Raw genomic sequence first — 26,792 nt, 5'->3', positions numbered from 1 at the left:
AATTTCTAATATGTTAAATATTGATGGAAATGACATGAACAAAAGCTCTTTGGGGTCTTCCGTAATTTTTAAAAGTTTAAAGCAGTTCTGGGACCAAACTGTTTAGGAATTGCTGCTGTAGCTGATGTAAACTTACCCTTTGGATTTCAATTTAGGTTTTATTTCTTTGGAAGATTTTCACAGTTATCCTGGTTGGATGTAAATGTCCTACCTGTTCCCTTAATAATACTTTACTTATTATTAGCTGCTGTCTTAAGGCCATTGTATCTTTTTTTTTATATATATATAACAGTTTTATTGAGATACAGTTAACATATCATAGAGTTCACCTATTTAAAATGTACAATTTTCAGTTTTTTACCAATTTCCCAAAGCTGTGCAACTATCATCATAATGTATTTGAGCATTTACAGCATTTTCATCACTTCCAAAAGAAAACCTGTGTCACTTCCCATTTCTCCCCTAAGTTTCCAGCCCTAGTTGAAGGCTGGAGCAGTAGTCTACTAATCTATTTTCTGTCTCTATAGGTTTGCCTATTCTGGACATGTCATATTAATGGAATCATACTTTATGACTGGCTACTTTCACTTAGCATAATATTTTCTAGTTTCATCCATATTGTATGAGTACTTCATTCCTTTTTATGGCCTAATGATATTCCATTGCATGGGTATATTACTTTTGTTTTCCATTAGTCAGTTGATGGACATTTATTTGGGTTATTTCTACATTTTTTGCTATTATGAATAATGCTTCTGTGAATATTTGAGTACATGTTTTTGTGTGGACATATGTCATCAATTCTGTTGGGTGTATATCTAGGAATAGAATTGCTGGATCATGGTAACTTTATATTTAACAGTTTGAGGAACTGCCAGAATGTTTTCCAAAGCGTTTTATAGTCCCACTAAGTAGTGTATGAGGGTTATTTTTCTATATCTTTGTCAACACTTATTATCATCTGTCCTTTAAATGATAGATATCCTAGTGTGTGAAGTGTTATTTCATTGTGGCTTTAATTTGCATTTCCCAGATTGCTGATGATGTTGAGCATCTTTTCATGTCCATTTGCCCATTTGTATCTCCTTTGAAGAAACGTCTATTTAGATTTTTTTGGTCCGTTTTTAAGTTGCATTATTTGTTATTTTATTATTGAATTGTAATAGTTCTTAGTTCTTTATGTAGTCTGAATATTAACCCTTACAGATATATTTGCAAATATCTTCTCCCTTTTTTTAGGTTGTCTCTTGAACAAAAAAGACAAGTTTTTTACTTCAATGAAGTCCAGTTTATTTTCCTTTGGTTGGTTGTGCTTTTGGTATCATATACAAGAAGCCACCCCTTAATCCAAGGTCAAGAAGATTTATTTATGCCTATGTTTTCTCCTAAGAGTTTTAGCTCTTACATTTAGGCCTTGAACCATTTTAAGTTAATTTTTCGTATGTTCTGAGATAGTGATCCAAATTCAGTATTTTGCACGTGGATATACAGTTGTCCCAATAACATATGTTGAAAGACTTCTTTCACCACTTAATTCTTGGCATTCTTGTCGAAAAATTATTGATGTGTGAGGGCTTACTGATTTACTTCTGAAACTCTATTTCATTTGTCTACATCCTTATTCTGTATGCATTTGTCAGTAGGGCCATTGTATTTTAAAGAAGAACTCATAGGAGGATCATTCCTTAACTCAAAGCAACGAATTCAAGAGTCAGAATTAGCTACTGCTCCCCACCAGTTTAGAACTTTCAGCAGCCATCAAGATCGTGTCCAATGGGATGCTTGTTTTGTTTTGCCTCCGGCACCCCAATCAAGGTCACATGACCGCGTGGTGGTGGTGGGGGAGAGAGAGAGAGAGAGGGAGAGAGAGAGGGAGAGGGAGAGGGAGAGGGAGAGGGAGAGGGAGGGAGAGACATCAAAAATGTTAGGTCGAGGGTAAGAAGCACTGGTAGTCAATCCAATTTCTTTCGGGAGGTTGACGAGCAAGGCCAGGAGACAATAGAAGTTTCTTGGTTCAGCCTTCAGAAACGCGCAAGGTGTCGGAGAGGGAGGAGTCTGGGCTGTCAGTACTGTCCCAAACATTGATACTGGGGACCGGGAACTTTTCCCCTGGTCTCGGGATTGAGGTGCCTGGTCTTCGATGGAGCAGACGAGAAGGTTGTTAATTCGCTCGCGCGACCACCAGTCAAGCAGCTCCCGAGCCCCCCGCGTCGGTGTAGCCCCCACCCGTTTTCCCGCCTCGCTTCTTTTCCCTATCCCTGCTCCCAGCGCGTAGCGGAAGTGACGCAAGCAGTAGCGGAAGTCCCTCCAGCCGCGGTGTTGTGCTGTGGGGAAGAGAGACGGATTTGTAAACCCCGGAGCGAGGTTCTGCGTACCCGAGGCCGCTGCTGTGCGGAGACCCCGGGGGAAGCCGCCGTCACTATGTCTGACCAGGTACCGGGCCGGCGGCCGTCCGATGGCGGTGACTGGGGCCTTCCTCGGCAGGTCCGCCTGCTGCTGGGCTGGGGCCAGGGATGGAGGCGCGGGGGAGGGGAGCGCAGAATGGGGGAGGGGGCGGCCGGTGGGGACTCGGCGGGCGAGAGAGGGGAGTGGACTAGGGCCGGAGACGGCGGGGCCTGCCGCGGGCCTCCGGGAGCCGTCCTGCCCCTCTCCGGGCTCGCTCATCACCCTCTGCCACAGCGTCTCTGGTCGCGGCCTCCCCCAGGTCGTCCCCCTTTCAGAGCCCAGCTTCCACCTCCCCGGGAGGGTGGGTCCCCGGGGAACCTGTCTGCCTCCCTCCCAGAGGACTGGTTGCCGAAGCAGGGCCCTAGGCCCCAGTTATGTAACGGGAGAGAGTCTGCCCGGGAGGCTTCGTGGCCCTGAAAAGCGGCTGGACTCCACTTTTTGGTTCTCGGGTTTTGGGTAGCCCTGTAGTGGGGACGTTGGGGCGGGGAGGGGAGGGAGACATTGTCTAGTGTTGCTGGGAACCTAGAAAGCACTGCTTTCTGTTCGGATTGCGGCGGGGGCCGGGCCGCCGCGGCTCTTTTCTGAGTCTTTTTTCATGTGGGGGTGCAGAGCTGTCGCCTCTTTTCTTGTACTTTTCCATTTCTTACTCGGGATTGGTTCAGCAACTCTCCATTTGTAAGAGAGCACTCAGAATAACCAAGAAACAAAGTAGATCAAAACCGCTCGAGCAACAGAAAACATTTCCCCTGGGCATTAACCTGGAGATGACTGATACTTTTGAGGAAAAGCATAGGAATACGTCGTGTAGATACTCGTAAAGCCGTTGCAGAACATTTGCAGAAAGCTGCCTGTTACGGCAAAGTGCTCCGTCTTAATGTTAATATCAATGATTTACTTGGGATTTGCACTTAAATCAGGAGCGTTCGATTTTCCGTGGTAAGTTTTTCTTCCCCATCTTTTTCTAGTTAACCACGTTTTACGGCTAATTTTTAATTAATAAGGTTTTTGTCTGGTCTTTTGTTTGCTCAGACGACTTTGACTTTTCAAAGTATTTTTAAACCTTTGCTTGTTTAGTGATAGTTATCTAGAAAACTTTCAGTCAACTCCCTAGTGTACTTGAACTTAAAAATTTAACACATTCTCTTGGCGTTTAAGCCTGTTCAGTTTTCTACCGCTTGGTGAGAGCAAGTTCGGCTTTTGTGAATTTGTACTAGTGTGCAAAATGTACATTTACATTTTTAAAGTTCAACCATAATCTAGATTAGTTTTGGGGATCTTATTACTAACGGTCTAGGTTAATTCCCAAGTTGGTATGGGAATGGCCGTTATAAGTATCTCCCTAGATAGTTGTTTACTTGGTTACCAGGGAGGAATGAACAGGTGTAAATGCTTAGTTTTCATCAGCCTTTTATTTTGATGCTCAGAAGTGACTAGGAAGCATGTTGAAATTTACTATAGTCTGATGAAAGAGTAATGTACAGAAAGAATTATAAAGTAAATTGTAGAGTTTATTGCTCCAGTTTGAATTCTGGTCATTTAGAAAGACATGAAGGAAGAAATAAAGGACCTAAGACACTAACAGGTGGTTTTAGGCCAGAAGTTCTTTAGATTCTTTTCTAGGGGGCCTCAAAATTATTTTCATGATAATACTAGGACATTGTTGGTCTTTTTCATTCTGATTCTTTCATGAGTGTTCATTCAGTGGAGTTTTCTAAAGACTAACATGACCTGTGATATCACAACAGATTGAAATGTAGAAGATGTGAAAAGCCAACTGCTTTCTATTAAGCCAGACATTAAAGAGATTTGCAAAAATGAAGAACAGTGCCACTCTTCTCAGTTTTGTTCTGAAAACTTTTTAATAAAACTGTTATTTGCTAATATATGAAGGGTTTGTTATTTTTAAATGAATTAATCTTTAAAACATGTCTCAGTTTCAATGTCTAATACTATAAATGTCAATAGATATAACCAACCTGACAAAAATTTTATGGGGAGGGGTCTAAATAGTTTTTAAGAGCATAAAGAAGTCCCGAGACCAAAAAGTTTGAAAATTGTTCTAGTCTGATAGACCAGCATCATTGTTAACAATTGGGACCCAGTACAATTTCATGTTGGGTGCTAAGAATTTAAAGAGGTATAAAGTTGAACTCTTTAAGAGGCTTATGAACAGGAGTAAGAATTCCAGGTTGCCACTGTGCAATATCAGCAGCATGAGGCTGAATCACTGCACCCAAAAGACAATCTTTATTTAAACAAAGTTTTATTAGAATGTATTTTCTGAGGCACCTCTCAGGAGGTTATTGTCTGGTGCTAAGATACTGAAATTGAGTAATAATTTCAGGTTAAAATAGGGGGGCATTAAATTCATAGAAGACTTAAATTGCTGGTTCTCCATTGATTAAAGAATATTATTTTTGGAATTTGAGTGAAACACTTTTTTGCAATTCTAACAATCCAGCATTGTCCAGTGGATTTGTGGACCATTAAAAAATAATCCTCAAACAGGTTCTAAACCCAAGTTTCGTGGACCTAAAGGGCTGAAAATTCACTGAAATTGTTATGGAGTGTTTTGTGAGTATTTGTGCATGTGTTTTCTCTTTTCTTTTTTTTACGGGAGAAAGGGCCCATAACTTTCATCAGGGATACATGATCCATCAAAAAGTTAAGGAGACCCCAGGATATTCAGACTTATGGCAGCTCAGGGCCCACAGAGAGAGTGAGTTGTTCCCAGAGAACCCCAGGTGGAAACCTCAAGCCTTCTAGGACCTATCCTTGAAAGTCACTTCTGCCTTCTTAGGCAAATGACTAAGGCCAGCCCAAATCAAGGGAAAGGCACTTACTTACTGACTCATTTATTTTTTATTGAGGTGAGGTCACAGATATTAGTTTCAGTTGTACAGTATAATGATTTGATTAGGTGTATATATTGCAAAATGATCACATTAAGTCTAGTTAACGGCCATTACCACATAGTTACAATTTTTTTTTCTTATGATAGCTTTAAGATCTACTAGCTTAGCAACTTTTAAAATACATATACAATACAGTATTGTCACCAAGGGAAAGGCATTTAGACTCCCTTCCTCAATTGGAGGAGGAACAAAGGATTTGCAGTTATCTGTAATCTACCACATTAATTGTATTCTGTCAGGTTAGCAATGTTCCCTGTAGTATTCTTTATATTTCCCTGTTGATGTTTATTGATCTTACTGTTAGCTTGAAATAGGAAAGAATATGATGAAGTGGGTGTATATTAAAATTTATATTTATGTATACTACTATTTCTATCATAGAATAAGTATGTTAAACGACTATGACGGGAGCATGTAATGGTATTAAGCACAGTCATGCCTTCGAGAGGAATGATACATGCTATCTTTGGTAAATACAATGAGGTGCTGCTAGAGGATGTTGCATAGATTATAATAAAACATTTCAAAGGAAATGTCACCTAAACAATATTTCATAGTATTTGAAAACAATATGTTACAGTTAGAGTACTCATGAAGTTTAGTTGAATAGTTCAAATTTCAAAACTATAAAGCAGTGGTAAAATGTCTTGACACACATTAAGCCCTCATAGCAGTTAGAATGTTTCTATTATAGCTGTCATATATAGTGTTACAATTATTTACTTAAATGCCTTTCTCCATTAGACTGTTTACTTTTGAGGGTCAGGAATCAGCCTTTATTCATCTTTTATTTCTGAGGTGTCCAGCACAGTGACTGGATACTTAGTAAGTTTTTGAAGGCATGAGTGTGAGTCAGATTCATTCATTTAACAATTCTTTATTGAACCGTCAGTATGTTCGAGGCACCATTTAGACTCTAGAATTGGAAGGTTGCCTCAAAAACATGAGAGCACAGGGGCCAGCCCGGTGGCTCAGGCGGTTGGAGCTCCATGCTCCTAACTCCGAAGGCTGCCGGTTCGATTCCCACGTGGGCCAGTGGGCTCTCAACCACAAGGTTGTCGGTTCGACTCCCGCAAGGGATGGTGGGCTGTGGCCCCTGCAACTAGCAACTGGACCTGGAGCTGAGCTGCGCCCTCCACAACCAAGACTGAAAGGACAACAACTTGAAGCTGAACGGCACCCTCCACAACTAAGATTGAAAGGACAACAACTTGACTTGGAAAAAAAGTCCTGGAAGTACACACTGTTCCCCAATAAAGTCCTGCTCCCCTTCCCCAATAAAATCTTAAAAAAAAAAAACCACAAAAAAAAACACACCATGAGAGTACGAATCTTCCTCCTCTTTCAATTCCCATGTTTTGTCCTTGAGGAAAGGTTGGTTGTTATGGAGTGGTTTACCTTTTCTGATGTGTTTGTATAGCTTCTTGCTCTTTACTTCTATTAGCAATAGTTACCTGATAACTTTATCTCCACGATCTCATCATTTGCTTCTTTCAGGACATTGGGATTGTTACGGACAATTTTCTCTAAGACTTGTTTAGTATTCCATTTGTAATTTTCTGAAATTGTGATTTATTTATTTTTGGTAGATAATTCTCTGATCTTCTACTTTCTTAAAAAAGTGACATGGGTAAGTTCACACAGATCCTCAGTGTGAACTTATTGAACACCTTAGTTTTACAGTTTACATTTTGGATTTCCTGTAACATGACTTAGGTTTATTTAAAGATACGTTGTATTTTTTAAATATTTTTTTATTTGACTATTCTTTTTGCATTCATTTGCCTTTACTGAACTATTGAGAATCTAAAGGAAAGACCTGAAGGAAGGAAGGGTGGAGTTGTTTGTTGGACTTGCTGTTCTCAATATCTAGGGCCAGTTATTTTTAAAGATTTTATTGGAGAGTAATAGATGTAAAAAAAATGCACATAAATGTACAGTTTGCTGAATTTTTACAAATTGATCACATCCATGCAGCCAGCACCCAGATTAAGAACCACTCTCCTAAATACTAATACACGCATTAGTTTTGCCTGTTTTTGTACATTATAAAATTATATATAAGTGGAACCATACTGTATGTACTTCTGTGTCTGGCTTCTTTTGCTCAGGATTGTTTGAAGATTTGTGTGTTGTTAAATCACATTGCTATGTTGCATTCCATTGTGTGACTGTACCACAGTTTACTTATCCATTCTGCTTTTGATGCACATTTGAGGTAGTTTCCTGGGACCTTTTTTTAATATAAGCCAAATGATACCTATTTATAGCACCTCTATGTCAGTTTGAATTGCTTTTAGAGTGCATAACAGAAAATCTGATATGTTAGGTTAAGCAATATGCAGTTTTTCTCATGAAACAAGAAGCCTAGACATAAGTAGTTCAAGGGCTGGTAAGGCAGTGTCTTCATGCTCTTTTCTCCTCTGTCCTTAACAGATGTCTTCACTCTCATGCTTGTCTCCTTGCAGTCACAAAAAGGTTTGTGTCTTTGTTCCAGGCAGGAGAAGGAAGGAGCAAAGGGGAAAAATGCCAAAAGTATGTACCAGCAAAAAGTATGCCGTCTTATATCTCATTGGCCAGCACTTATGTCACGTGGCCGTAAGAGAAGCTGAGAAATATGTTTTTTAGCTGGGCAAATTTAAATTCCCATTTCTAAGGAAGAAGGGGAAAATGGATATTGGATAGGTAATTAACAATGCCTGCCATACCTCTAAATCTGTCTGCTAGTACTTTTGGATATAGTCAAGCCAATTTGTTTGAGGTTTTGCATAGGTCCATAGTCTAGGCTCAGAGGGGAGCTTTTACAAAACCCGGGTGATTTTCAGTTATAATTTTTAGTTCCTCAGAAGTTGTCTATGCATATCTAGAGTTTAACCACAACTCTAGGGTTAAATGTAAATTTACAGAAGACTCAGTATCTTGACGGTTTGACTTAAACTTTGAAGTTACAGCACTAAATCTGGTCAGGTCCATTCCCAATCTCTAGTACTGTCTCATTAAGTGTGAACATATGCCACATAAAGATGAAAGTGTATGTGTATTTTTGTGTTTTTAGAATTATGGTAAATCCACCAAAGTATGAGGGAGATGACTTTATTATAATTTAGGGTTTGTATCTTTTAATAATGGATCTAAATATTAGAATTATGCAATTTAACCCTGATTGAGCTTTTTCATTAGGAAATAAAATGAAATAAACTGATGCATTATAATAAGACTTATAATTAACAGATTTTCTGGAAGCTTTGCATTTTTTTTGTTTGAATGCATTTTTTAATGAAATGTTTTACGGAAAATTTTACTGTGTGTATAATCATACCCATATATCCATCTCTTGGCCTATTTTATTTTGTCTACATTCCCTCATTTCTCTCCCTCATATTATTTTGAAGCCAATCTCAGATATTACATCATTTCATCTGTAAATATTTTAGTATGTATGTCTGAAAGAGGACTTTTTCTTTTAATGTAACCAGGATACTGTTTTCACACCTTTAAAAATGAACAGATTTGTTAATGTCATCAACTAAGAGTAAATGAATTCTTATTTTGGGTTTCCCCAGAATCTCCTCTTTTCCAGAAGAATGAACAATCCTTGTACAACTGGAAGAGTCAGTGACAGAGTGGGGGGAGTTAGATGTGATGCTCTCTCCATGTGATTGAATTGTCAGCATACTGGATACCAGAGTGCTTCTAACAAGGGTTCTTGTTCTTCTGAAATTGCACAGTAAAATCCTCTGCATGAATTTTTGAACATTTGTAAATAAGGATTGTTGTGTCTTCTGTCCTTTCCAGTCTAGTTCTCTTTCAGCTCCTTAGCCAAACTTTATTTCCAAGCTGTTCCATCTATGTCTTGGAAAGAAGAGTTGATAGTGCCCGGTACATGATAAATTTCTTTATCATTCCAGTTACCATGATTCAGTCTGTGGATGATACATAACCTGAAATTGTAGGTTTCCAGTTCCTCTCTTGTATATATGTTTACTTTTATTTCCATTACCAGTTTCTGGGGCTATTGTCTTTTCCAGCCAAACCAGCCAGCCCTCTCTGGGATTCTCTTTTCTCGGATGACCTAGTGTCCCAGACCCAGTGCTGAATGCTTTCACTGTTTTATAACTAGTGTGGCATACCATTCTGTTTTGGCTCCTTTTTTACGGGGGAGAGAAGGAAAGGCAGCACACAAAAGACACAGAGATCACTGGAAACAAACTTTGGCCTTTTTTGTCCAAGATCATCTCATTTTCCAGACTAGTTTGTCAAAAGAAAAAAGATAGCACATGAAAAGTTGGAGGACTGCATTAGGCAAGCGTGGGGCTATTAAACAAGTGGTAGGGCTGACATTGCTGTAGCGCTTCAGAGTTGGGAAGAGATCGCCAAAATGGAGTGACTAGGAAACCGACAGCTTAGTTTTGGAGATTTCAAATGCTAGTGTTCACATGTTCTTATGAAATTGAAGTGAATTATCTCTTACCCAACTGTGAATATAAAAATGCTGAAAGGATTTTTGTTTGGACTAACTATTGTGTACAATAGAAGAATGAAGCATTGGTAAGATTTTGTGGTAAGAATTTGTGGTACGATACAGAAAATAGAGCTGTCCATGTAATTCAATAAGCATTAAACAATTGCCTAGTATTTGCCTGACCCTACAATTATTATAAAGATGAAAAAACTTGGATCCTCTCCTTGTAAACTTGTAGGGAAGACAAGACATAGAAAACTGTTACAGAAAACATTAATTTATTAAACAAGCATATTGAATAACTTCAGAGTTCCAGGCACTGTGCTTGACCAGAAATACAAAGAAGAGGAAAGCATACCAATAGGAACTCGATCTGCTGGGAGATACAGATATACAAACGTGGTTATAGAAGAAAAGTACGCAGTATGGGAGCATTTAGGAGAGTAATCAGGGACATAATTTTGAAAGGGGAGTAGAATAGGAAAGAGCATTCCAAGCAGAGGGATTAATATGTCCAGAGATGGTGGAGATATGGTAGAGGGTGCCGTGTTGGAGGAATTGTAGATAGTTCAAATGGCTGGAGCAAAGGATATTATTAGCAAGAGAGAGAGGAGAATAAGGCTGACTTGTTAACCAGCGTGTGAAGGACCAGTGCATGTCAGTCAGCTCAGGAGTTTGAACTTAACTCGGAAGATCCTGGGCAAATTGGATTGCGTTTTAGAGCCATGGCTTTGGTGGTAGTTTAGAGAATTAATTGAAGAGAGCAAGACTGTTATATCTGTTATGGCTGTTGCAGTAATGTTAATGAGCAAGAATGAGTGCTTGAATTAAGGCCGCGGAATGGGGAGAATGGGATGCATTTGAGAGCTACTAAGAGAATTGTCAGAATGATGAATGAGTAAGTGAGATTTAAGAGAGGAAGAGTAACAAAGATGATCTGCATATTTCTGTTGTAAGCAGTTGAGTGTATTGTAGCCATTTATTGTAATTGGGAATCCAGGAGGAATTGTAGATTTATTTATTTTTAAATTTTGGTTTTCAGGAAGAGAAGTTAAAACTAACAGAGGCGTTAGACTGCATTTGGTTTTTAACTTACATTGAGGTATACCCATGGGCATCCAAAGTGGAGATATTTAAGCACTTGGATAAATGAGTGTGAAACTCAGAAAAATTGTCAGGTTGGAGAGAATGATTGTGAGTTATTAGTACAGGCATACCTTGCAGCTATTGCCAGTTTGCTTCCAGACCACTGTAATAAAGTGACTTGTAATCTTTTTGCTGGGGAAAGATCTTGTGAAAAACGCAACGTCTGTGAAGCTCAATAAAGCAAAGCTCAATAAAGGAACGGTATGTCTGTATCTTAGAGGTAGTTGGAATCATGGGCCACCCAGAGTGACAAAGAAAAAGCAGAGGATTGAAGACATGGAACCCAGAGGAGCACCACTATTAAAGGAAATCGCCAAGATGAGAGAATGGAATCTTGGAGGCCAAAGGTGGAGAATTTTCAAGGAAGGAAAGTCATCAAGGAAGAAATGTCTGTTAAAGAGTTAAAGATGAGATTTGAAATTGTTCATTGGATTTAGCAAGAAGCAGTTGAACTAGTAGTCTTGGTGAGAGCAGTGTCAAGTGGAATGGTGAGGGCTAAACCAGGTTACAGGGGGTTGAGTGTAAGTGGAGATGTCAAATGCTGAGTCCTCGTAAGAAGTTTGGCAGAAAAGATGAGGACAACAGCTAGAGAAGATGGTCAAGGGGGAGTATTTTAAAATTGAGGATAAACGCTGAAATAGATATAAATAAATGGCAAATAAGAACATTAAAGCAAAACATTAATCCAATTTGGAAGGTTGAGGGCTGCTGTGGTTCCTAGAAAAGTTTTTTAAATACTGGGCTTCAGATGTGTGGGATCGATATCCGTGAGATGATTTCAAGAGAGGCTGAGGGAGGATGTATATTCCAGGTACAGAAACAGACCACAAAGGGCAGGAGGTAGAAAAATGCTGGTAGGCATCTATGGGGAACAATACATAGTCCAATTTAACCAAATCTTGGCTTTGTAAAGAAAGTTGTGAGAGAAAAATGAGAATTGAGCTTGGTAATAGAGGAACTCAATGTGGTGCTGTGGAGTTTGGTTTTAGGCCGTAAAGTACTGGAAATGCTTTTTGCTCTGGGGTGAGTTTTACAATTAGAGAAGCTGTGCTTTAGAGAATTCTGAAGCAGTATGGAAGATGAATTGGAGGAGGGGAAAAGGACTCTTGTCCTGAGTAGCCTCTGTAGCCACCCTATCTAGGAAACATTGGAGCAAATCACCCCTGTTGTGCTGCTGGGGTTGGGGTGGGTGGTTCTCCTTTGTGCTAATTCAAATAAGCTTCTTTACTAACACTCCTTTGACCAGTTAAAGAGAACTCAGGGCTTTGTTGCTATTTATTACCCTTCACTGCATGGAATAAGCTGTCCTTGCTCTATCTAGATACGTAAAGGAAGAAGCAACTGTTTACTATGAATTTAAATTCATAGAAATGCGGTGGTAAGACTCTGTTTGAAGAGCACTCTAGTTTTCAGGTGAAATACTGTCTCACTAAAGAAGGTTAATTTTGTGTACTTCCATAATATGCTGTAGTCAGCAAATATCGAAATTACTGCAGAATGAAAAACAGGCAAGGATTCGCACTAACAAAGTCACTTCTGTTACCTAAGCATTTCCTTAGACTCTCGCCTATATCTTCATGTTAAAAGCTAGTTCTAGTTTAATATTAGGTTGGTGCAAAAGTAATTGCGGTTTGAAAGGTTAATTGCAAAAACTGCAATTACTTTTGCACCGACCTAATAGGTTCTGTTAAATTTTGAATGTTAAAGAGTTTATTAGTTCTAAGTTACTGCCATGAGATACACAGGTAGTGGACCCTGTTATTTTACTTGTAAAATACAGTGTGGTTGGTTATATTCTTATCAAGTATGGATTAACAGTTTGAAATTGTTATGAGTAATAGAGTATATATATTTAAGTAAGTGGATAATTTGGTGGCCAAACTAATGTGTAGCACACGGGAAAGCTTTTATCACACTATTGAGTGAAAATAGTGTAATACTTTTACTTTTACTTCACAGTGAAATTGTTTGAACTAATTTATTTTAACTTCATTTTCTTTTCAGTATCTCTTCATCTGAAATAATTTTACCCCTCTTTTTTTCTGTCTTCCAATTTTTTCCCCTCTTTCCTTTTCCTACCGTGTTTCCCTGAAAATAAGACCTACCCGGACCATCAGCTCTAATGCGTCCTGTGGAGCAAAAATTAATATAAGATCTGCTATTATATTATATTATATTATATTATATTATATTATATTATATTATATTATATACCCGGTCTTATTTTAATATAAATAAGGGTCTTATATTAATTTTGTGTTTGTGCTTTTTTTCTTATTCCAGTTCAGTTCCCCTAATTTTTTTCAGCAAGCCTAATCTAAAATTGGATATAATGCTTCCAATGGTCTAAAATAATAGATGGTATAAACTGATTTGTATCGACTCTGGGGTACATTAAGTCAATACTTTGCTATTTGATTTTCCTTCCTAAATAGACTTTGCTTATGCTAATGTAATTAGTTTACATTTCTTAGTTTTGTAATTGGAGTAGTTAAATTCTCCAGATAAGCTGTGAGAGGATAATCTTGTCACAATGTTTGGTTAAGAATTCGAAAAGAATGGTTTCCAGGTTGTTGGTCTGCATCACTTGGTAACTTGTTAGAAATGCAAATTATAAGCTCTACCCCAGATCCCAGACCTACAGAATCAACTGGGTGTGGGGTCCAGCAGTTGCAAAGTCCTTCAGGTGATTCTGATGCCCGGTGAAGTTTTAGACCCGGGAGTGTAGGATGATAGTATAAAAGAGACCTCTTTCTTGATTCCTAATGAACTGGTATTTGGGCCAGTAATTGACTTAGGACCTTTTTTTGTTTAATTTGAGTGGCAGAGAAGATACATGCTCTTTGTATTCTCACATGCAGATTTTGTACTCTGAGCTAAAGGAATGGGTAATCATAAATGATTCATGAAAATTGCATATAGGAACTTTTATCTTTAAATGTATTTTTCTTTTAGGAGGCAAAACCTTCAACTGAGGACTTGGGGGATAAGAAGGAAGGAGAATACATTAAACTCAAAGTCATTGGACAGGTGAGTTTCATTATTTTTCTCTTTGACTCACCTTGAATGTGTGAATAATTTCTGACACACAGGAAAAATGATTTAAGTAAGGCAAGTTATTTAAAAATGACGTTTTCATTTACTATACATGCATCTGTTGGAGGATGAAGAGGCTGATAACTGTTTTTTAATTGCTCTTCTAGGCAGATTTAGACACCCTAATTTCTCCAAATCAAACCTTTTTCTTGGTTAATATGCTTCAGTGGTAAATACAGTGAATACTATTGAGTGATAAGACTTGGACCCACCTTAAACAAAAGTGCCTCTCAGCTTTTTTCGTGACAATTTTCTGTTTGCTGGCACCTCATTTTTCCAGACTCTGGCCTGTATCTTATTGACCCTTTTTGAGATGTTAACTGATAATTAAGCTTAGCTAAAATTTGTTAGAAGAATGACTCTTCATAGTTGTTTTTTTTTTTAAGGACAAAAGACAGAATTGGTGGACTCTGACCATCAAAGTGTGAAAGTACCATTTCCCCACATTCTCCCACACATGAGATATTACTAGGCCTTCAATTTTGTGCTAGTATGATAGGTAAAGTTTTTTTTTGTTTATTTTGCATTTCTTTGATTATCAGTGAAGAGTAATTCTGTCTGCAACATTTACATTCTTCTATTGATTGTGTTCATATTCTTTTCTCATTTTTTGTGATTATCTTATTGAAAATTTTATTAAGATATAATTCACATACTATAAAATTCACCATTTTAAAGTGTATAATTCAGTGGCTTCAGTATTTTCACAAGCTGTTGTTTACCCTTTACCATTATTTAATTCCACAGTATATTCATCACCCCAAAAAGACATGCTGTACTCAGCAGTAAGTTCCCATCCTCCTCCTCGCCCTCCAGCCTCTAGCAACCACTAATCTACTTTCTGTCTTTATGGTTTTGCCTATTCTGGACATTTCATATAAATGGAGTCAGATGGTATGTGGTTTTTTGCATCTGGCTTCTTTCATTAGCATAATGTTTTCAAGGTTCATCCAAGTTGTAGCATGTGTCAGTATTTCATACCTTTTTATGGCTGAATAATGTTTGGTTCTATGCATATGCCACCGTTTTTCAGTCATCAGTTATGAACATTTGGGTTTTTTCCATATTTGGGCTGTTACGAAGATGTTGCTGTGAACATTCATGTACAAGTTTTTATGTGGAGCCATGTTTTTAGTTATGTTGGAGTGGAATTATTTGCTCAAATGTAGTTGTAACTATAACATTTTGAGGAATTATCAAACTGTTTCAGCAGTGGCTGCACTATTTTAGCTTCCCGCTGGTAATGTATGAAAGTTTCAGTTTCTCTACATTCTGATCAATACTTGCAGTTATCTGTCTTTTTAGTTATAGTCATCCTACTGCGTGTGAAGTAGTATCTCATTGTAGTTTTGATTTGCATTTCTCTGATAAATAACGATGTTGAACGCCTTTTCATGTTCTTATTGACCATTTGTACATCTGTGGGGAAATGTCTATTCAGATCTAATCCAGGGTCACAAAGATTTATATCTATAGATTCTGTTAAGATTTTTATGGTTTTAGCTCTTAAAATAAGTCTTTGCTCATTTGAGTACTTCTTGTATGGGTTTGAGGTAGATTCTGACTTCTTTCTTTTGCATATGGCTGTCCTTTGTTCCAGACCATTGACTGAAAAGTCTGTCCTTTTCCCGTTGAATTGCTTGATATCCTTGTCAAAAATCAATTGACGATGGCTTTATTTCTGGACTCTCAGTTTTATTTCATTGATCTATATATCTGTCCTATTCCATGGATTACTTTTCTAAAAATTCCTGATTTGGAGTTCTTTATATTTTTTTGATTTTTTTCTTGTCATATGTTGTGAATGTTTTTTCTCCAGCGTCTCTTAATTTTGTTATGATGCAGTAAAACTTGTTTAACTGGAAAATAGTTTATATTTTTATGAAGTCAGATTTATCAATCTCCTTTTATTAATGGCTTCTCAGTTAAAATCTTGCTTTAGAATAAGGATTTCTCAATGTCAAGATTAGGGAAAATTTTTTAAGAAGAGAAAATATTAAAAAAAAATTTTTTTAATGTTAGTCCTTTATTGACGTGGAAGGTATTTTAGTGTATGGCATGAGGAATGCTATAGAAATTGTGTCTGTTAATGAGAATTTGTTTTACTTTATCATAGTCACAAAAATATTGTAAACATTCAACTTCTGATATACATTTGTGAATGTGATATATAACCACAAGGATTGATGTTGAAATTTTATAGTATGCAAGTGTCAGTATTTATTTCTCATGGTTGCCTGATAGTTTGCTTGACAGTCTGGGTAGAAGAAAAGAATCTGTGGTCCCACAAATCAATTTAACTGACATTTTACTCATGTGCGAAAAACCAGCCTTTGTGGGGTGACTTTTTATGGCAGGAATAAGTTTCTCAGTCTATTATTTTGTGGTATACGTCTCTCTCGTAGTTTGACCATCTTCAATGACACTTCAGTTGGGGGAGAGGTACTTTTTGTTTTGAGTTGCTTTTTGTGGGGTGTTGTGATAATTCAACTTCTTTTATTTTAAAAATAGAATGGATATACAATTATGAAGGAATGCATTCTTTTTTTTTTTTTTAAGATTTTTATTGGGGGAGGGGAACAGGACTTTATTGGGGAACAGTGTGTACTTCCAGGACTTTTTTCCAAGTCAAGTTGTTGTCCTTTCAATCTTAGTTGTGGAGGGCGCAGCTCAGCTCCAGGTCCAGTTGCCGTTGCTAGTTGCAGGGGGCACAGCCCACCATCCCTTGTGGGAGTCGAACCGGCAACCTTTTGGTTGAGAGGACCTGCTCCAACCAACTGAGCCATGCGGGAACTCAGTGGCAACTCAGCTCAAGGTGCCGTGTTCAATCTTAGTTGCAGGGGGCGCTGCCCACCATCCCTTGTGGGAGTCGAGGAATCAAACTGGCAACCTTGTGGTTTTGAGTCCGTGCTCCAGCCAGCTGAGCCATACCGAAGCTCAGCGGCAGCTCAGCTCAAGCTGCTGTGTTCAATCTTAGTTGCAGGGGGCGGAGCCCACCTTCCCTTTCGGGACTTGTGGCTGAGAGCCCACTGGCTCATGTGGGAATCGAAATGGCAGCCTTTGGAGTTAGGAGCACGGAGCTCCAACTGCCTAAGCCACCGGGCCGACCCCGGAATGCATTCTTATACTGCTCATTTTAATAACCCAAGACAGATTGTCTTTGTTTTATTACATTTCTTTTGAAATGGATATAAAGCAATTTTGAGGATGATTAGACTGTTTTAATAAAACCTGTTAGGAATGCTAAAAAAATATTTTGGTGGGAAATATAGGTGACAAGGTTTATTTATTTTTTGTATAATTAAATAATTTATTTTAAGCAAACAAATAGTTTACACAAAGAGGAACAATTTTTTTCTTTTATCTCCTTAGGATAGCAGTGAGATTCACTTCAAAGTGAAAATGACAACACATCTCAAGAAACTCAAAGAATCATACTGTCAAAGACAGGTTTGTATGTTGTTGTATTAAATACAATGCTTTATATATCATTAATTTTTCTTGAGGGCTTACCAGCATATTTAACAAAGGCAAGTAAAGTCTGGTGATCACTATGAAATTTCCTTGCATGTTTAGCCATATGTTAAATTAAGTACTAATGTTAGTTTATTATCTTTATACATAGTACTATATACTCTTATGGCTAATTGCATTTTATGTTTTCAACATCAAGAAATTTTTCTCTTTAAAAAAAATCATAAAGAAATCTAATTAATTTTTGAATACCAAATTCTTAACAGATTCTGGCTGTCATGAGCTAGATTATTACATCAATAACCCTTTAACCTGCCTGGATTCAAATCTGGGCTTCACTATTGTCTATGGGACAATGAACAAGTTATGTGCCTTATTTCCCCCTTAGTGAAATGGGAATATTATGGTGCCTATCCCAATGAAGATGAAATAAAATGACCTACATAAAGCACTTAACTTGATGCCTAAAAATGCTTAATACATGTTACCCATTATCATTAAAATACATTGTTTTATAACTGTAATTGGAATTAGGATACAGATACTCCTCAACTTAATGATGGGATTACAACCCAATAAACTCATAAGTTGAAAATATTGTAAGAAAAAAATGCATTTAATATACCTAATCTTACTGAACATCATAGCTTAGCCCGGCCCACCTTAACCATGCTCACAACACAATATCCAAAAAATGCTGGCAGCACAGCACACTGTAGAGAATTGGTTGTTTATCCTTGTGATCCTGTGGCTGACTGGGAGCCCTGGCTTTTCTCCTGCCCAGCATCATGAGGGAGTACTGGACTGTATATTGCTACCTGGGAGATCGAAATTCCAAATTTGAAGTATAGTTGACCCTTGCACAACATGGGGATTAGGGACTCTGACCCCCCTGCCCCAGCACAGTGCAAAATCCATGTATAACTTGATTCCCCAGAAATTTAACTATCAATAGCCTACTGTTGAGTGGAAGCCTTACCAACAATATAAACAGTTGATTAACACATATTTTGTATGTTATATGTATTATATACCGTATTCTTAAAATAAAGTAAGCTAGAGAACAAAATGATACTAAAATTATAAGGAAGAGAAAATACATTTACAATACTGTATGTATTTATTGAAAAAAATCTGTGTATACGAGTAAGTGGACCCACACAGTTCAAACCTGTATTGTTCAAGGTTCAACTGTACAGTTTCTACTGAATGCATATCGCTTTTGGACCATTGTAAAGTCAAAAAATTGTTGAGGTGGAGACCATCTGTATATAGGAGACAACCAAGATACATTTTAATTGAATTGTGTTACATGATATTAACTCAGGTATTGTAGATTTTTTAGAAGATTCCTTTTTACAATTTAAATTTGTAACTTACATAAAAATCACTTTTGCCAAAGGAAAAAAGATATCACGTAGGTGTTAGGATAAGTAAAACAATAAACATTTCTCTCTCCTGTTTTTGATGTTAATTGTTAAACTCAGTAAAATCTTATTAATTGGGGCTCAACTAGTTCACATTTGTAATACTGATGAGGGCTAAAACTAAGATATTCACCAGGGAAAAGGAACCTATATTACATATGCTATGCTGGGTACTTAGATATATTATCATTTAATCTTTACAATTCTGAAAATTAGATAGCCTTTTCACCCCATCTATAGACCAGGGAGTTAATTATTGAGGAAAAACAGTACAAAGGAAAGAAGTAAATCACAAAGCTAAAGTGAAAACTAAACTCGGATCCAAAATTAAAGGTGCTAGGCTTGGGGAGATAATTAAAATACAACATTAATTTACAATTATATCCAACTTTATTTTTATGCTTCAGAGTATACTTTACGGCCTCTTTAGAAGGGGATTTTATACTTAGTTTACAGAGGTTTAGTAAATTTTTCTTATTTTTAATGATATGCAAGGGATAGGAAACTTAATTTATCTATCTATTCAACACTTAACCAGTAGAGAGAAATTGAAAAGTATAAAAAGTAAATATTTATTGAATCATTTTTCCATTTTGATTTTGTAGATTGGTTTCTATAGAAATGTTTTTGACCCCAACACAAGATAATTATTGGTTTACGAGTAAATTAAAATCAAAGAGTATTCTGCTTGTGTCAGTTATGTTTATTTTATAATTTACTATAACCCTGGAAAGAAATTAAAGTCAAATGAAGGGTAAGTTTGCGTGGTATCATACGTGTAGTACATTTTTTTGGATGTTTTTGGGATGGTGTTTAAACAGTGAAAATCCTTTTTTTTTTTTAAACAGTGAAAATCTTAATACATTAGGCATTGAGTAAAACTTTCATAATACTTTTGTACTAAATAAATGATTCTTCCACACCCCTTTTTCCGCCTCCCCCCCAATCCCCCCCACACACACTCTGGTTCAAGCTGTTGTCTCAGTTTAGTTGCGTAGGACACAGCTCCCTGACCCATGCGGAGGCCTTCGGTTGCCTGTCATCCGTTGGCCTCATGGCAGCTCTCACCAGCTGCTGGGCGCTCATGGCGGCCGGCGACCTCAGCCTTAGGAGCACGGCGCTCCAATCGCCTGAGTCACAGGGCCGGCCCAATAAATGATTCTTCAGTTGAACATATTAGTGAAGTTACTTCTCTTTATATGAATCATCTCTTCCCTTTTAGCTATTTTTGTTGAATAAGTGATTAGGAAAATATATGTTAATATCTTTTGTGATATTTATTGTGCTGTCCATGCCATCACAGTTTACTGTAGCTTATCTGGCTAACGATGGTGCTTTACCAGTTTTCTGTGAATTAATCTATTAAAACCAATTTTGCTTGTACAGTTGGAAGCTAGTGAAGGTGCTCATCTGATTTTTAAATTTTATCTTTTATGTTAGCTTACAGATTTGAGAGGAAACTAAAATAGTGGTCAAGAGCACAGGCTTAGGAGCATATTTGGCCTTAAATTCATGGCTAGCTTGTGTGCCCTCTCTCTACCTTAGGTTCTCTAGCTGTAAAATGAAGGTAAGGAGATAATACATACCTTCCAGGGTTGCTGTGATGAACGTTTATGATGATGTATGTAAAATACTTGTAACAGGGTGAGCCTAGCAAATAGTTGGTACTCAACAAATGGTAATTATGATAGAACTAGCTCTCTGGTTTCATGTTCTGCATATTCTATTGAAGCTTTCATGTTTTTTTTGTGTGTGCATCAAAACTCCTATTATCTGTTTTCTAAGATTTTTGTGTATATAAATATGTTTTTTGCCTTTTTTAGGGAGTTCCAATGAATTCACTCAGGTTTCTCTTTGAAGGTCAGAGAATTGCTGATAATCACACTCCAAAAGAAGTGAGTATAATTTCTTCTCTGAGTCAAGAAAAATTTTTTAATTATGCGCTGAATGATTTGGTTCACTGGTATTAAACTGCCCTTTTCATGAATATTCTCTGATTTAAGTGATATCATTTGTCAGAGAGAAATATAGTCTTTGGGGTTGAGCTTCCTATATATTGGCCTTCAAAAGTGCCAATAAGAAGAGGTACAAGGTGGGAAATGTGTACTGAGATTGTCACAAGGCACATACTATATCTTTTTGAAGATGGATAGATGTTCCTCTAATTTGGCAGATTTCTGGTACACTTTTCATGGTGCTGGTGACCTTTATGGTTCAGTCTTGACTTTTGACCCATTTTAAGAACTTAATACAGAAGCTTAGTGTATATTAATATATTTGGTTCTGTCATCTTGGCTTATGTTTTTAAATGCTTCTGTGTCTTAGTTTGTTTTATTATATAGACTTTTCTTTGTTTACATATGCCTCCCCCTCCCCCCACATAAAGGCATTTGAAAGTGATAAAGTTTGTGAGAGAGTATGTGTATATGTATTTCTATTTGTACGGATTCTTTCCTCCAGATACAAAACGACATTTCTAATGTTTCTGATAGTGGGAACAATGTATGGTTAATATTTTTTTATTTTGAAAACATTTTAAACTTAGAGATTAGTGTAATTAGTCCTGTATAAGGTGTTCCCTAGATTCGCCAGTTACTAACATTGTGCTGCATTTTTTTTTCACTCTGTCTATAGATACGTATCATCGTTGGTGGACCATTTGAGATTAATTTGCAGATATGACCCTTTACCTGTAAATGTTTCAGTGTTATCTCCTAAGAGCCAAAGTTTAATTATCAAATTAGGAGATTTAACATTGATATAGTACTGTTATTGAATATGCAGTCAAAGTGTATTTAGATTTTGCCATTTGTTCCAATAAGATCCTTTATAGCCTTTTTTTTTTTTTTTTTTTTTAATCTGACCTGGGGTCCCAACTAGGATATGCATTCTAACTAGTTATTATGCCTCTAGCTTCCTTTAATCTGGAGCAGTTACTCAATCTTTGTTTTTCATCACACATTTTTTTAAAGAGTAAAGGACAGTTAAGTTTTAGAATGTCCTTCAGTTTGGGTTTGTCTGATGTTTCCTCACGATTTGATTGTTTTACACTTTTGGTATCAGTGGCACAGAGTGAAACTGCACTTGCAAATAAATCACATCAGTAGGTACATGAAGCCCATTTTAAGATTATTGTTAAGGGTAATATTAACTTGGGTTACTTAGTTAAGGTGGTAATTGCCAGATTTAGCCATTGTAAAATTATTTTCCTTTGTAATTAATAAATAATTTATGGGAAGATACTTTGAAACTGTGTGAATATTCTTTGGATATTGGCCAGTGGGGGCCCCTTCAAGTTGGCGTCTGTGTTCTAGAAGTTTTATTTTGAAATAATTTTCAACTTACAGAAAAGTTGGAAGAATAGTACAAAAATTGTACTCTCTTCCACCTAGATTCACTTATTTTTAACGTTTTGCTGCCTTTGCTTATTACTTCCTCCCTCCTGCCCTCTGCCCCCCAAATATGTGTGTATACACTATGGCCATTTACTATTTAATATTTTAGTGTGTATTTCTTAAGAACAAGTATATTTTACGTGACCACAATATTGTTAATCAAATTCAGGGCACTTAACGTTGTTAGAATACTTTAATCTACAACCTAATTTTGTCATTTGTCCCAATTATGTCTTTTATAATAAATTTTTTCCTCTGCCACAGGATCCAGTTCAGTATCAACATAGTTTATTGAAGTGCATTTTTAATCATCTTTAATTTAGAACATTTCCTCAGCCTTTCTTTGTCTTCCATGACATTTACATTTTTGAAGAATACAAATCGATTATTTTCTAGAAAGTCCTGCATTCGGGTTATGTACTTTTGGCTGGAATACTACGTAAATGGTGATGTGTCTTTCTCAAGGTATAATATCTAGAGCACTGAAGCCCTTTATTGGTGATGTTAATTTTTATCACTCAATTTAACTTTTCATTTTTCTTTGCAGTTGTTATTTTTCCCATTTTAATTAATTTGTGGGGACGTACTTTTGAGTATCTTCTTTTTCATCAGACTTTTCCCCCTAGGTTTAGTATCCAACCACTTTCTTAGAGTATTCCTTTGCTTTATGGCACAATAAGATGTTCCACATTCATCTTGTATTTTCCCTGTCCTAGCTTGGCATAATCTCTTGATATAGAATAGATACTTAAACCTGTTAGTGATACCTTCTCGCCATCATTAAGAGATGATCTTTTCAGAAGAATGATGGGGCAGTGGGAGAGAGTAGATACTTAGGGAGTGACCTCAGGTCCTGTTGTTCGTTCATCTCTCCTGATGGTACTTCTTGAAGCTCTAGTTTCATATTCTCCATAGTTTGAGGACATATGTTGCCTTCCTGATTTAAAGCTTCCTTGTAATGCTTGGAGTTTTATTTCTTGCAATATTTACTGGGTTATATGTACAATTAAAATTAAGGTTTAATAGCATCTTTAATAATTTTAATATTCATGTATGTACCGCGACCAAAATAAGCATAACACTAGAGCCAATCTAATCACTTAAAAAATCCTAAATCCATATAAGCCTGTGTTTTATTTTTAGTTTTCTTAGCATATTTTAATTACTATATTTTGTAATGTACAAAAGTGTCACCAATAAAATACAAAACTTTTCTTATTAGAGGAAGTTACTGATCTTAGACTTTCCTTTAAAATTTTGGTGTTCATTTGTTTTTGTGATCCATTATAGTTCAGTGGAAACTGCTAATTTCTTATTTCAGTCTGCCTTTTACAGTGCTTCTCAACTCTGGTTGCGCGCCAGAATGAACAGATTCACAGTCCTTTACCCTCACTGAGGGTAACACCGGGGTTGCTATGTGACACCATCGCCTTCTCATGTACTCTTGTCTTTTTTAAAGAAAGAATACTCATAGTTAAAAATAAAAGTAATAAACCAAACAACCGAAGTATATAAAATGGAAAATATACTCTGAATATGTCTGCATTCTCATTTCTCAGAGGCAACCATGGTTAATATTGTAGTCCCCCTTATCTGCAGTTTCACTTTCTGCGGTTTCAGTTACCCACCATCTACCATGGTCTGAAAATATTAAATGGAAAATTCCGGAAATAAACAGTTCATAGGTTTTAAATTGTGCACATTCTGAGTAGTGTGATGAAATCTTGCACCATCCTGTGCCATCCTGCCCAGAATGTGTATCATCCCTTTGTCCAGTGTATGTATCCATGTACACTATCTGGCTGTTGGTCACTTAGTGGCTGACTCGATTATTAAGTCGCCTGTTGTGGTATGTCAGTGCTTGTGTTCAGGTAACCCTATTTTACTTAATAATGGCCCGAAAGTGCAATAGTAGTGATGCTGGCAATTTGGATATGCCAAGAGGAAAGAACATAGTATATATCTAAATGTATGGGGAAAAACATTATATATACATATATATACATATATACACATATATACATATATACATATATACATATATACATATATAATAAAACATTATATATTATATATATATTATATATATATAACTATATATAAAAACATATATATATAATAGGGTTCAATGCATATAAAGCACATTAAAAGAAACAGTAATTGCCTATACTTTGCTTACTGTTCCATAAAAGGAATTTTAAAGCGCTCCCCCCCTTTTTTTCTGTAAGAATTGAAAAGGGGTTGGCTGAGAAGTCTAGCTTATAAAAATGGAGGTATCAAATAGAAGTAGATGTAGAGATAATTTTTCTGCATTGAGAGTGGTCACTATAACAAAAATAGCCATATGCTGGAAGGAATTGTAGGTGACAAAGCATACCACTTGGAAATAAATCCTTTGGCAGCCTTTTTGCTATTAAAACCACATATATTTCAAAGTGAGATTAGGTTTTTTGAAAGAGAAAAGGGATTTTATCAAATACTTATGTCTATCGCACTATTATTTAAACTATTAAATACATGTTCTATTAGTTTAAAAACTTTTTAAGGTCCTTTTCAATAAACACTTAAGGTTTATATAGCGAATACGCTGGAAGTGAAATTGACTCACCAAAGTAATGAATGACTATAGACAGATCAGAAGGAAAGAAATATTTCTATGTTCTTTAGATTAAAGGAAACAGGATTCTTAATCTTAGAACAGTGTAACTATGGACCACTTTTGTATCTTTTTGCACTTTAAAACAGTGGCAATTAAAAAACAGTGCTTTTATATTCTACTAAAATATTTTTCTTTCCTCTTATAGCTGGGAATGGAGGAAGAAGATGTGATTGAAGTTTATCAGGAACAAACGGGGGGTCATTCAACGTTTTAGATATTCTTTTTATTTTTTTTTCTTTTCCCTCAATCCTTTTTTATTTTTAAAAATAGTTCTTTTGTAATGTGGTGTTCAAAACAGAGTTGAAAACTGGCACCCCATCTCTTTAAAACATCTGGTAATTTGAATTCTAGTGACCATTGTTCATTATTGTTTGTTTTCATTGTGCTGATTTTTGGTGATCAAACCTCATCCCCCTTCATACTGCCCTCTCCTTTTTAAATATTACATATGTGCACAGAGAGGCCACCTTTTTCAGGACTGTGCATTTTCAGGCTTGTGATAAATAAGATCGACCAATGCAAGTGTTCATAATGACTTTCTAATTGGCCCTGAAGTTCTAGCCTATGATTGCTTCACTCCTGGACTGTGACTTTCAGTGGGAGATGGAAGTTTTTCAGAGAACTGAACTGTGGACAAATGACCTTTCCTTAACTTGAAGCTACTTTTAAAATCTGAGGGTCTGGACCAAAAGAAGAGGAATATCAGGTTGGAGTCAAGATGACAGATGTGGTGAGAGTGAAGACTAACTCCAAAGATGGCTTCCCTGAAGAGAAAGCGTTTTAAGAATATAGAAAAAAATTGTCAGAAGATCCCAGAAAAGTTCTAATTTTCATTAGCAGTTAATAAAGTTATTCATGCAGAAGTGTGTACAACGGAACACTGTTCTTTTTGATTTTATTTGTAACTTTTGGCCTGGGATATGGGTTTTAATGGACCTTGTCTGTACCAGCTTCATTAAAATAAACAAAATATTTGTAAAAACCGTACTAATGTTCATTTTATTTTTAATTGTATAGGAATAAAAAAGAAAATGCCTAAAACATAAGGTTTTCTTGCATAATACTGGAAATTACTGTTTGTACGTGGTACAAATAAATTTCTTCAGCAGCGTACAGTGATGCTGATCAGGACTTTGAAGCACAAAGTTACTGAAGTGCCTTCTGAATCAAGGATTTAATTAAGGCCACAATACCTTCTTAAATACTCTGCTCTGTTTTTTCAAAACCTTAATATTTCTTTATGGTATGTATAGTATATGATACAGTTACCCAATTGTGCTGAATAAATGGGCAAACCAAAAATTCTTAATTGATTTATATTGATAATTTCAGTTTTTCTTTAGTAGTTTATAAAATGTTCCCTGCTTAGTTAAGATTTCATATACATATTTTGTTTATATTTTCCTTTTATTTATATCTTAAATATTTAAATTGGTGTAAAATTAAAATACCAAATTAGTTTCTATTAGAGGGCTTAACCTTTTAATTTTGTTTGAATCACAATTCAGGACATTTATGCATATACATAATCCAATTTCATGTTATCCTAAATAGAATGTCATTTGAGCAATTGAAAACCACATAAAACCTATCTCCAATGTATTTTATAAACTGCTATAGCTTAAATACCCTATTCAAGTCACCCTTTGAAAATAATTGGCTTGCCTTATAAATTCCTATATCTGAATTTAACTGAAAAATTATTGGTGTTGTATATATATATATAGTCTAGGTAAATTAGAGCTTTAAACTGTCACTTGGCATTTGTCATTA

General features: G+C 36.3%; 1 protein-coding gene across 3 annotated transcripts; it reads left to right on the top strand.

Annotated features, from left to right (window-relative positions):
• The first annotated feature begins 1,924 nt into the window (after window positions 1-1,924).
• On the top strand, window positions 1,925-26,006 carry SUMO1 (small ubiquitin like modifier 1). 3 transcript variants are annotated; one of them, XM_019726829.3, is made up of 5 exons: window positions 1,925-2,484; window positions 13,924-13,998; window positions 17,437-17,514; window positions 20,789-20,860; window positions 21,600-22,207. In XM_019726829.3, the coding sequence occupies exons 1-5, from the start codon at window positions 2,422-2,424 to the stop codon at window positions 21,645-21,647; spliced, it is 336 nt and encodes a 111-aa protein (XP_019582388.2). In that variant the 5' UTR covers window positions 1,925-2,421; the 3' UTR covers window positions 21,648-22,207. The 3 variants fall into 3 exon arrangements, with proteins under 3 accessions (XP_019582388.2, XP_019582387.1, XP_019582390.1); XM_019726828.3 differs by lacking the exon at window positions 21,600-22,207 and adding an exon at window positions 25,165-26,006 and having other exon boundaries at window positions 1,953-2,484; XM_019726831.3 differs by lacking the exon at window positions 21,600-22,207 and adding an exon at window positions 25,165-26,006 and having other exon boundaries at window positions 1,985-2,433.
• The last annotated feature ends 786 nt before the right edge of the window (window positions 26,007-26,792 follow it).

The sequence above is a fragment of the Rhinolophus sinicus genome, chromosome 17 (assembly GCF_057876585.1).
Source record: "Rhinolophus sinicus isolate RSI-liver-muscle chromosome 17, RSI-T2T, whole genome shotgun sequence".
Lineage (NCBI taxonomy): Eukaryota > Metazoa > Chordata > Mammalia > Chiroptera > Rhinolophidae > Rhinolophus > Rhinolophus sinicus.
Note: the sequence above shows the minus strand (reverse complement) of the source record. Positions and strands in the feature narration are given on the sequence as shown.